The sequence below is a fragment of the Hemitrygon akajei genome, chromosome 5, assembly GCF_048418815.1.
Source record: "Hemitrygon akajei chromosome 5, sHemAka1.3, whole genome shotgun sequence".
Lineage (NCBI taxonomy): Eukaryota > Metazoa > Chordata > Chondrichthyes > Myliobatiformes > Dasyatidae > Hemitrygon > Hemitrygon akajei.
The window spans coordinates 92094256-92110453 of record NC_133128.1 but is presented as its reverse complement, the minus strand read 5'-3'; the positions used below and the strand labels follow the sequence as shown (position 1 = coordinate 92110453).

Genomic DNA, 16198 nt, shown 5'->3' with positions numbered 1-16198 from the left:
ATGCTGCCTGGCCTGCTGAGTTCCTCCAGCATTTTGTGTGTATTGCTCAGCATTATCACCTTGCTTTTATATTCTGCTCGCCTTGAAATAAATGCCAACATTGTATTTGCCTTCTTTACCACAGACTCAAGCTGTAAATTAACCTTCTGGGAGTCTTGCACAAGAACTCCTAATCTCTCTGCACCTCTGATGTTTGAACCTTCTCCCCATTTAGATAATAATTTGCACTTTTGTTCCTTTTACCAAAGTGCATTATCATACATTTCCCAACACTGTATTCCATTTGCCATTTTTTTGCCATTCATCCAATTTATGTAAGTCCTGTTGCAATCACATTGCTTCCTCAGCACTACCTACCCTTCCACTTATTTTCGTATCATCCGCAAACTTTGCCACAAAGCCATCAATTCTACTATCTAAATCGGTGACAAACAATGTGAAAAGTAGTGGTCCCAATACTGACCCCTGAGGAACACCACTAGTCACTGGCAGTCTACCAGAAAAGGCCCCTTTTATTCCCAATCACTGCCTTCTGTCTGTCAGCTATTCCACTATCCTCTAATGCCATAGGATTTTATTTTGTTAAGCAGCCTGGCACCTTATCAAATGCCTTCTGAAAATCCAAGTAAATGACATCCACTGCCTCTCTTTTGTCCACCCTGCTGGTTACTTCCTTGAAGAACTTTTAACAGATTTGTCAGGCAAGATTCCCCTTTACAGAAACCATGCTGATTTGACTTATTTTATCATTTGTCTCCCAAGTACATTGAAACCTCATCCTTAATAATGGTCTCCAACACTTCCCCAACCATTAACTAGCTTATAATATCCTTTCTTTTGCCTTCCTCCCTTCTAAAAGTAGAGTGACATTTGCAATTTTCCAGTCCTGTGGAACCATGCCAAAATCAAGAGATTCTTGAAAGATCATGACCAATGCACCTGCTATCTTTTCAGCAACCTCTTTCAGATTTCTGGGATGTTGTCCATCTGCTCCAGATGACTTATCCACCTTAAGACTTTTTAGTTTGTCTGGCACTTAGTCCTTTGAAATACCAATAGCACTCATTCCTGACACTCTCAAACGTCTGGCACACTGCTAGTGTCTTCCACAATGAAGACTAATGGAAAGTACTTAATAAATTCATCCGCCATTTCTTTGCCCCCATTACCACCTCACCAGCATCATTTTCCAGTGGTCCAATATCAACTCTCACCACCCTTTTACTCTTTATATAACTTCCCACTGACTTCTGCTGCATTATATGGCCTTTCCTTGGTTTTGATGCAGTCCTTAACTTTGCTTGTCAGCTACAGTTGCCTGCTCCTGCCATATGAGAACAACTTCTGCGGGACATATCTATCCTGCGCCTTGTGAGCTATTAGCCACCTCTGCTCTGCCGCCATCCCCACCAGGTCAAGGATGGTGAATGTACATTTGGGGGAAGGAGCCAGGGATCGATGTTCAGAATGGAACACTCTGAGGTCAGAGGCCTGAAGACAGAGGGCCCAGGTCTGTAGGTCTCAAGAATGTGCCAATTACGCTTGAGGTTGGTGAGTCCTGACGTCAGAGGTCCGAGGTCAGTGGAGCCTATGGAGGTCAGTTGGCAGGTCCTGAGGTTGGAGGCGCATAATTGACTGCGATCTAAAACGAGGTTGGTGAGTCTGGAGATCAAAGCCCAAAGCCCTGGGTCAGCACACCTGGAGGTCGGAGGCCCGAGGTCTGTGAATTCCAGGGCCAAGGACTGGAGATCGGAGGCCCAAAGATGTCTTGCGGAGACATCAAAGACATGTCAAAGACGGAGGCCTGTCTGTGGGTGGGAGGGCCAAGTTTTCCTGCTGTTCGTGAGAGTGCTATGTTGGCACTGGAATGTGCAGCAAGAGTTGTGCCGCCCCTAGTACATCCTAAAGTTGTGTTGGTTATTTACACAATCAAAGCATTTCACTTTATGTTTCTGTATACATGTGATAAATAAATCTGAATCTTTTCCTCCGCTAAAACATCTAACTTATAAAGCCATGCTGAATTTTACATGTTTAGCTGACGTTGTCTCTCCATCCAGTCCACCTTAAAGGTGCATTGCTTCAGAAAGGTGCATGGTAATCTTCAGGATACCTGCCACACTGGCCATTCCATTTTTTTTTCTTTTTACCTTTGGGAGAAGACATAGGAGCCTGGATAACCAAACTCAAGAATAACTTCTTCCCTACTGCCATCAAACTGCCAGTCACCTCTTTCAACTCTTCTTGATGATGCTGCCATGTTCCTGAACTCTTTACCTGGCTGAGTTATTTTGTTATGGTCACTTCAGCAGTTCTTTTGCACTACTTCAAATTAGACTGCAACCTTTGACTTTGTGTGTTCTCCGTGTGACCACATGAGTTTCTTCTGGGTGCTGTGGTTTCCTCCCACGTTCCAAAGATGTACTGGTTGGTAGATTAATTGCCCATTGTAAACTGTCCTGTGATTAGGTTTTATTATTTCTTCTTTCAATCCAATATCATCTTTAGTTAAGCATTGACGGCAAACACGAGGAAATCTGCAGGTGCTGGAAATCCAAGCAACACGCACAAAATGCTGGAGGAGCTCAGCAGGCCAGGCAGCATCGATGGAAAAGAGTACAGTCAATATTTTGAGCAAAAATGGCGACTGCACTCTTTTCCATAGCTGCTGCCTGGCCTGCTGAGTTCTTCCAGCACTTTGTGTGTGTTAATCATTAATGGGTCACTTTTTGCATGGAATCCATATTTCTTAATGGGAAATATGTTCAAATACAGTTATTAAATATTCCTTTAATTGACTGCTTGTTATATACATACATGGGATATAAGGAACAGAAAGAGGACCAGTCAGTCCCTACCAGACTTGTCTCCTTCCCTCATTTATCAGCACAAACCTCTTCCTTCTTCATTTGCTTGCCCACCAAGATTGGGGATGTAATGGACAGCAAGAAAGACTATCAAAGCTTGCAGCAGGATCTGGACCACTGGAGAAATGTCAGATGGAATATAATGCAGAGAAGTGTGAGGTGTTGCATTTTAAGAGAATCAACCAGTGTAGATCTTGCATGGTAAATTGTAGTGCATTGAGAAGTGTGGTAGAGGTTTCCGGTGATGTCATCGTCGAGAATGGCAGCATAAGTCACTAGCTCCTCTGTAAAAATGCATACTAAGCCCTGTTAACCCATCAAATATAGTATTTTTCCCATTTTTCGAAAAATATTTGAACTGAAAAGAGGGGCAAGAGTGGGGAAAAGGAATGGAAATTTAAAAAGTGACACTGTGGAGCCTGCGGCTGAGAGGAGAGCAGTGAACTGAACGCTGGGCCTCGTTCAGGCGAAGCGGCGAATATGATCGAAATTCTGAAAGAGATAAGGGAGTTCCGGAAAGAAATAGAGCAGCAGCTCCGTGATATTGTCAGAGCTCACCAGCGTCAATCAAAAAATAGCAGTGGCAGAGACTCGAATTGAGAAGGTGGAAGATCGCGTTCAAATTAAAAAAGAAATTGGTCTCTACTTAGAATTTAATGATAATGGAGAGGTTTTACCTCCCATTTTATGGGATACTCTGAAGGCAGTCTTAAGAGGGAAAATTATAGCGATACCTTCATATAAGAAAAAAATAAGGAATAAAACATTAGAGGAATTACAAAATAGGCTGAAGGAACTAGAGAAAAAACACATTGAATTTGACACGGTACATTAGGGGAAATTAAAAGAATTAGGAATGAAATAAATAGTTTGACTACACAAGAAATCAGGAAAAACAATGTTTCTGAAACAGACATTATGAAAGTGGATTGAAATCTATGAAAATACTGCCGTGGAAACAAAAAAAAGATAGCACAAAATACAATTCATAGAATTAGGGACCCAAGAACGAAAATGATAAAAAATAAGCTAAGTGAAATTCAAGAAGCTTTTGAAGTATTTTACAAAACTCTAAATTCCAAAGTTCCAGGGGGAAGCATAACCCAAATTGACACCTTCTTGAATTCTCTAGTTACCCGCTTTAAGCGAAGAACAAAATAGAACGATGACTGCTGACATAACTGAAGTTGAATTAAAAGCTGCAATTAGTAGGCTTAAATTAAAGCAAGTCACCAGGATCAGATGGGTATGCGACAGAGTGGTACAAAGAATTTAAAAATGAGTTAAGTCCTGTTTTACTCCCCACACTGAACTGGGCTCTAAAAAAGGCACAAATGCCACCCAGTTGGAAGGAAGCGCTAATTTCAGCTATACCGAAAGAAGGCAAGGATAAAATGGAATGCGGTTCATTTAGACCAATATCCGTTCTTAATGTAGATTATAGATTATTTACCTCCATCATGGCCAAACGATTAGAGGAGTTTCTACCCATACTGATATGTAACGATCAGACAGGTTTTATACGACAACGCCAGACACAAAGGACACAAAGGACACAAAGGACAGTATACAAAGGACACTTCACATTATGGATCATATACAAAAAAATAAAATCGAAGCAATAGTGATAAGCGTGGATGCTGAAAAAGCATTTGATTCGGTTAATTGGAATTTTCTTTATAGAGTTTTACGTAGATTTGGTTTCCAAGACACAATTATTAAAACTATACAGACACTATATGACAATCCTACTGCTAGGATTAAAATCAATGGATATTTATCAAATAGTCTTACCCTAGAAAGGGGCATGAGACAGGGTTGTGCATGGTCACCACTACTCTTCGCGCTATATCTGGAACCATTAGCTCAATACATCAGACAAAATGAAGATATCAGGGAAATTACTATTAAAGGGACAGAGCATAAATTGGCTTGCTATGCGGATGACATTTTGATCTATCTAGGGCAACCAACATACTCTTTACCTAATTTGATGCAATCCTTTGAACAATATGGTCAATTATCAGGATACAAGATCAACATAGATAAAACCCAATTTCTTTCATATTACTATAGCCCACCAAGAGAAATTGAAAGTCGATGCCCCTGGGCATGGCACACAGAGACTTTAAAATATTTGGGCATCATTATGCCAAAAGATTTGGCAAAATTATCAGAATGTAATTATCAGCCTTTATATAAAAAAAATTAAGGAAGATGTGGCAAGATGGAGCCTGATTCCTTTCCTCAGTCTCAGTTCAAGGATTGAGTCTATTAAAATGAATATACTGCCCAGACTGTTATATCTCTTTCAGACCCTACCAATAGAGATTAATCAAAATCAATTCAATGAATGGAACAAGATGCTATCAAGGTATATTTGCAGGGTAAAAGGCCTAGAATTCATCTCAAAACTTTGCAATTAGGCAAAGGAAAAGGGGGGATGGGGCTTGCCTTCTCTTAGAGATTATTATTTTGCAGCACAGATGAGAGCTGTGATATGTTGGTGCAACCCATCATATGATGCTCAATGGAAAAACATTGAGGAGCGAGTACTTCCCATCCCCATACAAACAATTTTGGCTGATAACAACCTGCAAAGGTACATAAATACTATTGATAACCCATGGGTGAAATTAACTCTTAAAATATGGAAAACTACTATAAAAGAATATAATCTAGAGGGAGATATTGCAATTCTTAAATGGTGTGCATATGACTCGGATTTTACACCAAATAAATTGGATGCTAGATTTAAGGACTGGACAGCTAAAGGAATAACAGTTCTTTGCAACATAATGAAAGAAGGAACACTTCAGTTTTGAAATGCTTAAAGAGAAACACTTATTAGAAAAACAAGATTTTTTACATCGGTATTTACAGATGCGACAATATGTTAATAAGATACCTAAAAATGTAACCAAGGCAAATACATGCTTGATAGAGCTCTTTAGAAAAGCATATAATTCAGATAATGGTAGTAGAATCATTTCAAGCATGTATAAGGGGTTGTCAAATCTTAAAACACATTGACTTCATACATTAAAACAAAATGGGAGAAGGAAGGAGGGATAATTATATCTGAGGAAGAAAGGACAACAATATGGAGGTATCAATGGAAGTGTACCAGTTCACAGAAATAGAGGGAGTTTGGATGGAAAAACTTAAGATATTTTATTACACCCTCTCAGAAATCCCATTATGATAGTAACCTCCCTGTTTGCTGGAGAAATTGTGGAAATCAAAATGCAAATCATTATCATATTTTTTGGGACTGCCCTGTTATCAAAAACTATTGGAGGGGGATACAGAATGCCCTACAAGACATCTTTAAATGTGAAATACCCTTAGAGAGTAAGACCATATATTTTGGATATATACCTCAAGAATGGTTGAAAAGAGATAAATATTTAATGAATTACTGTTGGTGGCTGGTAAAAAGACTCTTACTAGGAAATGGCTATCACAGGAGAGCCCAACTTTAAATACATGGATGGAAATTACAATGGACATTTACAAAATGGAGAAGATAACAGCATCTGTTAATCATAAGCTGGAACAATTTGATTCATACTGGGAAAAATGGTTTAACTACATAACGCCTCATAGGCCTGATTTTATTCTCACAAATCAATGAATCTGTTGTAAAAAAAAATCACTCCCTACTTGTACATAGTTCTTTCCTTTTGCTTGTTTTTTTCTTTCCACTCTTTTCTATAAGTGTATACCTCAGATAAATACTTTGTGGAGATTTGTGATATATATGTACAATGTTTGAAATACATCTTATGGAAGTGTTTGATGATGAACTTCAATAAAAAATAAATTACAGAGAAGTATGGTAGAGGGATCTGGGAATATAAATCCATAATACCTTGAAAATGGTCACAGGTAGATAGGGTCATAAAGAAAGCCTTTGGCACATTGGTCTACATAAACCAATGTATGTCAATGTTATGGCAATATTATGATAGTTGTGGGAGATTTCAACATGCAGGTCGATAGGGAAAATCAGGTTGGAATGGATCTCTAGAGAGTGAGTTTGTTTAATGCCTATGAGATGGCTTTTTAGAGCAGTTTGTTGTTGAGTCTTCTGGGGGATCAGCTATACTGGATTGAGTGTTATGTAATGAACCAGAGGTGATTAGGGAGCTTAAGGTAAAAGAACTAAGGGGACAGTGATCACAATATAATTGAGTTCAACTTGAAATTTGATAGGGAGAAAGTAAAGCCTAACATACAGTATTTCAGTGGAGTAAAGGAAATTACAGTGGTATGAGTGAGAAATTGGCCGAAGTAAATTGGAAGGAGATGCTGGCAGGGATGACTGCAGAACAGCAATGGTGTGAGTTTCTAGGAAAAGTGAGGAAGATGCAGGATAGATGTATTCCAAAAAACAAAGAAATACTCAAATGGCAAAATACGACAAACGTGGCTGACAAGTGAAGTCAAAGCTAATGTAAAAGCAAAAGAGAGGGCATACAACAAAGCAAAAATTAGTGGGAAGACAGAGGATTGGGAAGCTTTTAAAACCCTACCAAGCAACTAAAAGAATCATTAGGAGGGCAAAGATGAAATATGAATGCAAGCTAGCAAACAATATCAAAATGGATAGTAAAAGCTTTCAAAAATGTAAAAGAGAGATGAGAGTGGATACAGGACCGCCAGAAAATGAGGCCAGAGAAATAATAACAGGACAAGGAGATGGCAGATGAACTAAATGAGTATTTTGCATCAGTCTTCAATATGGAAGACACTAGCAGTGTGCCTGATGTGGTGGAAGGGTGTGAGGGAAGAGAAGTGAGTGCAGTTACTATTACAAGAGAGAAGGTGCTCAAAAAGCTGAAAGACCTAAGGGTACATAAGTCATTTGGACCAGATTAACTGCACCCCAGGGTTCTGAAAGAGATAGCCGTAGAGATTGTGGAGGCATTAGTAATGATCTCTCAAAAATCATTGGACACTGGCATGGTGCCAGAGGACTGGAAAATTGCAAATGTCACTCCAGTCTTTAAGAAAGGAGGAAGGCAGCAGAAAGGAAATTACAGACCAGTTAGCCTGACCTCACTGGTTGGGAAGATGTTGGAGTCAACTGTTAAGGATGAGATTACGGAATACTTAGTGACCATAAGACATAGGGGCAGAATTAGGCCATTCAGCCCATTCCATCAAGACTGCTCCACCATTCCATCAGGGCTGATCCTGGGTCCCACTCACCCCCATACACCTACTTTCTCACCAGATCCTTTGATGCCTTTACTGATCAGGAAATGATCAACTTTCACCTTAAATATACACACAGACTTGGCCTCCACCACAGTCTGTGGCAGAGCATTCCACAGATTTACTACTCTGGCTATATAAAAAAAATCCTCCTTACCTCTGTTCTAAAAGGTCACCCTTCAATTTTGAGGCTGTGCCCTCTAGTTCTGGAACACCCACTCCACATCCACCCTATCTAGTCCTTTCAACATTTGGTAGGTTTCAATGAGATCTCCCTGCATTCTTCCAAATTTCAGTGAGTACAGGCCCAAAGCTGCCAAATGCTTCTATGTTAACTCCTTCATTCCCAGAATCATCCTCCTGAACCTCCTCTGGACTCTCTCCAATGACAACACAGCCTTTCAGAGATTTGGGGCCCCAAAACTGTTAACAATACTCCCAAGTGCGGCCTGACTAGTGTCTTATAAAGGCCCAGCACTATCTCAAGCAAGAGAAAATCTGCAGATGCTAGAAATCTGAGAAACACACGCAAAATGCTGGATGAACTAAGTAGGCCAGACAGCATCTATAGAAATGAGTACAGTTGATGTTTTGGGTCAAATGTACTCTTTTCCACAGATGTTGCCTGGCCTGTTGAGTTCCTCCAGCATTTTTGTTCGTTGCTCAGCATTATCTCCTTGCTCTTATATTCTATTCCCCTTGAAATAAATGCCAACATTGCATTTGCCTTCTTTACCACTCAACCTATAAATTAACCTTCTGGGAATCTTGCACAAGGTCTCCTAAGTCCCACTGCACATCTGATGTTTGAAACTTCTCCCCATTTAGATAATAGTCTCCACTTCTGTTCCTTTTACCAAAGTGCATTATCATACATTTCCCAATACTGTATTCCATTTGCCACTTCTTCCCAATTGTCTTAAGTCCTTCAGCAATTGCATTGCTTCCTCAGCACTAACTGCCCCTCCACCTATCTTCATATCATCCACAAACTTTGCCACAAAGCCATCAATTCCATTATCTATATCATTGACAAACAATGTGAAACGTAATGGTCCCGATATTGACCCCTGAGGAACACCACTAGTTACTGGCAGCCTACCAGAAAAGGCCCCTTTTATACCCATTCACTGCCTCCTGTCTGTCAGCTATTCTGCTATCCAAGCCAGTATCTTTCCTGTAATGCCATAGGATTTTATCTTGTTAAGCAGCCTCGTGTGGCACCTTATCATATGCCTTCTGAAAATCCATGTAAATGACATCCACTGCCTCTCCTTTATCCACCCTGCTTGTTACTTCCTTGAAGAACTCTTTAATAGGTTCATCAGGCAGGATTTCCCTTTACAGAAACCATTAGTCTCCAAGTACCTCGAAACCTCATCCTTAATAATAGACTCCAAGACTTTCCCATCCACTGAGGTTAGGCTCAATGGCCTACGTTTTCCTTTCTTTTGCATTGTTCCTTTCTTAAAGAGTGGAGTGACATTTGCAATCTTCCAGTCCTCCGGAACCATGCCAGAATCAGGTGATTCTGGTGATCAGGTGATCATGACCAATGCATCCATTATCTCTTCAGCAACCTCTCAGGACTCTGAGATGTAGTCTATCTAGCCCAGGTGATGTATTCACATTAAGACCTTTGAGTTTGCCTAGCACTTTTTCCTTTGTAATAGCAATAACACTCTTGCTCCCTGACACACTGGCACTCGTTTGTGACTTCCACTGTGAAGACTGATGTAGAGTTCCCATTAAGTTCATCTGCCATTTCTTTGTCCCCATTACTACCTCACCAGCATAATTTTCCAGTGGTCCAATATCAACTCTCACCCCCCTTTTACTCTTTATGTAACTGAAAAAAGCTTTTGGTATCCTATTTTGTATTATTGGCTAGTTTGCCCTCAGATTTCATCTTTTCCCTTCTTATAGCTTTTTTAATATAGATTTTAAAAGCTTCCCTAACATCCATCTTCCCGCTCACTTTCGCTACCTTATATGTCCTTTCCTTGGCTTTTATGTACTCCTTAACTTCCTTTGTCAGCCACAGTTGCCTACCTGTGACATTTGAGAACTTCTTCCTTTGTGGGACATATCTATCCAGTGCCTTGAGAACTATTCCCAGAAACTTCAGTCATCCCTGCTCTGACTTCATCCCTGCCAGTATTCTCCTCCAACCCATCTGGGCAAGATCTTCTCTTATGCCTCTGTAATTCCCTTTATTCCATTGTATTACTGATACATGTGAGTTATGCTTCTCCATCTCAAATTGCAGTATGAATTCAATCACATTGTGATCACTACCTCCTTTACATTCAGCTCCCTAATGAGATCTGGGTATTACACAACACCCAATCTAAGATGGCCTTTCCCCAAGTAGGCTCAAGCACAAGCTGCTCTAAAAAGCCATCTCATAGGCATTCAACAAATTCCCTCTCTTGCAATCCGACACCAACCTGGTTTTCCCAATCCCCTTGCATATTGAAGTCCTCCGTTACAATTGTGTCATTACCCTTATTATGTGCCTTTTACATCTCCCTTTGCAATCTCAACCCCACATCTTGGCTTCTATTTGGATGGCCTATATATGATTCCCATAATGGTTTTATTCCACCCACAAATATTCAACATTCTCTGATCCTATGTCACCTCTTTCTAAAGATGTAATTCCTTCTCTTGCTAACAGAGCCACACCACTGCCTATCCTTTCAATACAAAGTATATTCTTTGATGTTAAGCTCCCAAGAATGGCTTTCTTTCAGCCACAACTCAGTGATGCCCATGTCATACCAACCAATCTCTAATTGTGCCGTGAGTTCATTCACCTTATCCGCACAGGACAAGATAGGACAAAGTCAGCATGGTTTCCTCAAGGGAAAATCTTGCCTGATGAACCTGTTGGAATTCTTTGAAGAAATTACAAATAGGATGGATAAACTGGATGCAGTGGATGTTGTATATTTGTACTTTCAGAAGGCCTTTGACAAGGTGCCACACATGAGGCTGCTTACTAAGTTAAGAGCCCATGGTATTACAGGAAAGTTACTGCATGGTTAGAGCAATAACCTGTCACTTCCCTTTTGGAGTTGAGCCTATATGACCTGGCATTTTTACAGAGTGAACTGAACTCTCAAAGGCGCAGGACAGTTGCTGCGTAGCATGTACGGGACAAATTAAGGTTGCGGGATTCGGGCCTGAGAACAGGGAACGAGCCCATGTTTGCCTTATTTAAGCGCTGGGCCAGTTTGGAAAGGTCAGGTATGGGCTGAATCGAGGCAATGGGTCCCTGACCCGAGAGGAACGGCCCAGCATTTGGTTGATTTAAGCGATTGAAAAGATCATCGTGTCAGAGGAGAGAGACGGGTGGGTGTGCAGCTTGCTGGTTCACAAGGTTTACTTGTGTCTGTGCTGAAAAGAGGCTGTGGCCTGCAACTGGCAGGCTCCTGGATCAGCTGTGACTGGCTTTATGGCTGTGGACTAATTTTCATGGACTTCAATTCTGAATGTTATTTGCTTTTTTCATTGTTTGTGCCATTTGTTTTTTTTCCTACATATTCATTATTTGACAGTCCTTTTAATGGATTCTATTGGGTTTCTTTGTTTTCTGGCTGCCTGTAAGGAGAAAAATTTCAAGGTTTATATAGTGTACATACTTTGATAATGTACTGTCAACTTCGAACTTTAGAAAGTTAGTTGTGGGGAGAGTTGGAGAGTGGGTCCTCTGTAAGTGGACCCAATGGCCTGAAATGGCTTCCTTCAATATCGTAGGGAAACAATGGATAAATTATGCAGTATTTGGAGTCAACCCAAAGACTTCCTGTGTTATGCACATTGATCTGATAGAACTGACTTTGAAGAGAGAAGTGGTCTCAAGGGCAACTTCATGCATATAACCATCTAACAAAATAACCATATAACAATTACAGCACAGAAACAGGCCATCTCAACCCTTCTAGTCTGTGCCGAACTCTTACTCTCACCTAGTCCCACCTACCTGCACTCAGCCCATAACCCTCCATTCCTTTCCTGTCCATATACCTATCCAGTTTTTTTTTAAATGAAAGCAATCCTATGAAGACAATTATCGATCAGTGTATTATGGACAAAACCAGGGAGCTATTTCACATAGGTCAGGATTATGTTTGGTAGTGAGTAATCCACATAGGTTACTGCTATATTGTTATATTTTAAATTGGAACAATTGTTTTTCCTTAAAGATGCATAACAAATAACTGCAATAGGAAATTTGTTTTAACTTGGTTTATTACAGGTTGGAACAAGAGCCCAGTCAGAAAGAATTCGTACCTATAACTTCACTCAGGACAGGGTTACAGATCACCGAATCAACTATGTTTTGAGGGATATTAAGGTGAGATTATACTAACAAAACAAAGATTTTTTTAAATAATTAATTGGAAGTATGTAATTTAATTGGTGGGTTTTAGTTACAGAGGCTGACTCAGTAGTTATGGTAAAAACCCAGAAAACTAGAAATATTCAACAGAAGCTTCTTTTGGTAATTTTTCCAGATATTCCTTTTGTTCTCTCCACCCTCCTCAATCCCTCCAATTTAAAACATGATTGATTACAAATATTGCAAGTTCTGATGAGAGGTTGCTTACCTGAAAAGCTGACCATCACTTTACACATGCATAGGCCTACTGAGTGTGCTTGGTTTTGTTTGCTTTCTAGCTACTGTTCAATTTTTGCTTTGTTAGTGGTTATGGCGCCTATAACCAAAAAACAATTACACAATTGTTATAGCACATGAGACATCAGCCACTGAAACCTTAACTACCCTGTTTTGAACAATAAACTCAATCCCATCCCCTACTCTTTTACTGTAACCTTGTAAATTATTTTTCTTGAAATGCCCATCTAATTCTCATTTGAAATTTTGACTCTACAGGCAGTGTAGTGATGACTTGCAGTGGACTGACAAGCTTGAGTATGTAGATATTAAGGAAGAGGATGTGCTGGAGCTTTTGGAAAGTATCAAGTTGGATAAGACACCGGGACCGAACGGGGTGTACCCCAGGCTACTGTGGGGAGCAAGGGAGGAGATTGCTGAGCCTCTGGTGATGATCTTTTTATCATCAATGAGGGCAGTAGAGGTTCCGGAGGATTGGAGGGTTGCAGATGTTGTTCCCTTATTCAGGAAAGAGAGTAGAGATAGCCCAGGAAATTATAGGCCAGTGAGCCGGTGACCAGTGGTGTGCCTCAGGGATGTGTTCTGGGACCCCTACTCTTATAAATGACCTGGATGAGGAAGTGGAGGGATGGGTTAGTAAATTTGCTGATGACACAAAGGTTCGGGGTGTTGTGGATAGTGTGGAGGGCTGTCAGAGGTTACAACAGGACATTGATAGGATGCAAAACTGGGCTGAGAAGTGGCAGATGGAGTTCAACCCAGATAAGCATGGGGTGGTTCATCTTGGTAGGTCAAATATGGCGGAATATCACGTTAATGGTAAGACTCTTGGCACTGTGGAGAATTAGAGGGATCTTGGAGGTCCAAGTCCATAGGACACTCAAAGCTGCTAACTCTGTGGTTAAGAATGCATACGGTGCATTGGCCTTCATCAATCATTTAAGAGCCGAGAGGTAATGTTGCAGCTATATAGGACCCTGGTCAGACCCCACTTGGAGCACTCTGCTCAATTCTGGTCATCTTACTACAGGAAGGATGTGGAAGCCATAGAAAGGGTGCAGAGGAGATTTACAAGGATGTTGCCTGGTTTGGGGAGCATGCCTTATGAGAATAGGTTGAGTGAACTCGGCCTTTTCTCTTTGGAGTGACGGAGGATGAGAGGTGACCTGATAGAGGTGTACAAGATAATGAGAGGCATTGATCGTGTGGATAGTCAGGCTTTTCCCCAGGGCTTAAGTGGCCAACACGAGAGGGCATAGGTTTTAAGGTGCTTGAAAGTAGGTACAGAGGAGATGTCGGGGTAAGTTTTTTTTTATATAAACGCAGAGAGTAGTGAGTGCGTGGAATGGGCTGCTGGCGGCGGCGGTGGAGGTGGAAACGATAGGGTCTTTTAATAGGATGGCTACATGGAGTTTAGAAAAATAGAGGACTACAGGTAAAGCCTAGGTAGTTCTAAATTAGGGACATGTTCGGCATCGCTTTGTGGGCCGAAGGGCCTGTATTGTGCTGTAGGTTTTCTATAATCAAAAGTGTCTTTATAATAAAGCTGTTCTGTTTAAGATTTATAACCTGTTACAAATAACAGCCACGTTGGATTCTTAACTTACTTTCCAGATTGAGAGCTATTCAGTATGGTTAACAGGTTCTTCGGCTCAATCATCTATGTCAATCTAGTTGCCTAACTGAGCTAGTTTCATTTGCAAGGTGTCTGTGGACCCCAGGTCAGGAATCCCTGTTCTAAACCTTTCCTATTGATATACCTATCCAAATCTTTTAAATGTTGTAATTGTACCCTCATCTACCACTTTGTTTGGTAACTCATTCCATATACCCTCCACCCTCAGTGTGAAAATATTTCCCCTCAGGTCCCTTATAAATCTTGTCCTCCTTGTGTTAAACTAATGCTGTCTAGTTTTGCAGTCCTACCCCAGGGAAAAAGACTGTGACCATCCATCTTAACTGTTCTTTAATTAACAGCACATGTAAATGTCCCACATTTTGTCCCTTAGCTAATTTTCCTGTTGTTTTCCAGGAGGTGCTATGTGGTGGCAGACAGCTGGATGAACTGATTAATAAACTTCTGGAATCAGCAGAAAAGGAAGCTGTGCTGGAACTTATAAAAACAAGTAATAAAAAGGCTACAGAAGGCAGTTAAAGCTAAAATAACCAAACTCATCATGGAAAACATTATGTTCATGGCACAGTACACACTGACTTGCGTATCCATGCGTATTGGAAACTGGCATACTTGTTTCAAAATAACCCAAAGCACAGGTCCATTAATTTTATAGCTTTATGGAGTTAATGATTAACCACCTTAAATTTCAGTCCCAGTTGTTTTCCCTGAGCTACAGCTGGTCACTGCTTAGGTTTAATCTGTCTGGGTTGCAGGAGTAAAGACAGAGTGACTGTTAGGGTTGTGAAGGAACCTGTAATATAAACACTGTTTTCAAATGACAGTAGGGAAATACATTTCAACACAAACTGCTTGCTTTGTGCCTCAGGGAAACCATTCAATAATGTCCACTTTGACAGGAGTTCCCTGCTGATGCAGGTATAATTGTTTTCAAGATATAGTCTGAATAATATTGTTATGCAGTTACAAAACATCTAGACTGACACATTACAAACTGACCAGCCTGAGCCTATGGGGGAAATCAGTTCAGCTCCCCTCTTTACCCATATAGCAGAAGACTTCCAAAGTATTAAGTAAAACCTTAATGTATTAGCCACTAATAATAAAGCTGCATATTTGTTGTATAATTTATTCCCCCCACTGCACATTCTTAATGCATTTATTTTTTCACTACAGTAGAAACACAGCAACATACACGTAGCTGGTAAAATTGCTGCCTCTCAGCACCAGTGGTCTGGGTTCAGTCTTGAACTCGGTTGCTGTCCGTGTGGAATTTCAAACGAGAAAATCTGCAGATGCTGGAAATCCAAAACACACATGCTGGACGAACTCAGCAGGCCAGGCAGCATCTGATGAAAAGTGTAAGCAATTCAAAATTTCAGGCCAAAACCCTTCTTCAGGACTGTGTGGAATTGACATGTTTTCTGCAGACAAAGTGGGTTCCTATAATGTGGGCTCTGCCATCATAAAGAGCTGGAGCTTAGCTAGTTAATTGGCAACAGTAAGTTGCCCCCAAGCATGTGGCTGAGTTGTAGAATGTTGATGGGCTTGTTTTGCTGCTGCCTTTTCATTGTTGGTTGTGTTCTGAATATTGTGGGTATGCTATGATGACGATACTCGGGCTGCCCACAGCGAGTCAGTTGTTAACGCAAGCGGCACATTTCACTGTGTTTTGATGTAGAAACAGAAAACCTACAGCACAATACAGGCCCTTCGGCCCACAAAGTTGTGCTGAACATGTCCCTACCTTAGAAATTACTAAGCTTACCTATAGCCCTCAATTTTACTAAGCTCCATGTACCTATCTAAAAGTCTCTTAAAAGACCC

General features: G+C 40.7%; 1 protein-coding gene across 5 annotated transcripts in view; it reads left to right on the top strand.

Annotated features, from left to right (window-relative positions):
• Positions 1 to 15498, top strand: part of mtrf1 (mitochondrial translational release factor 1) — a 43158-nt gene extending 27660 nt beyond the window's left edge. For all 5 annotated transcript variants that reach the window (XM_073046048.1, XM_073046047.1, XM_073046045.1 and 2 more), the window contains 2 exons: positions 12355 to 12453; positions 14768 to 15498. In XM_073046048.1, coding sequence (XP_072902149.1) covers positions 12355 to 12453; positions 14768 to 14890 — 222 coding nt within the window. In that variant the 3' untranslated portion in view covers positions 14891 to 15498. The remainder of the gene's footprint in view (positions 1 to 12354; positions 12454 to 14767) is intronic.
• The last annotated feature ends 700 nt before the right edge of the window (positions 15499 to 16198 follow it).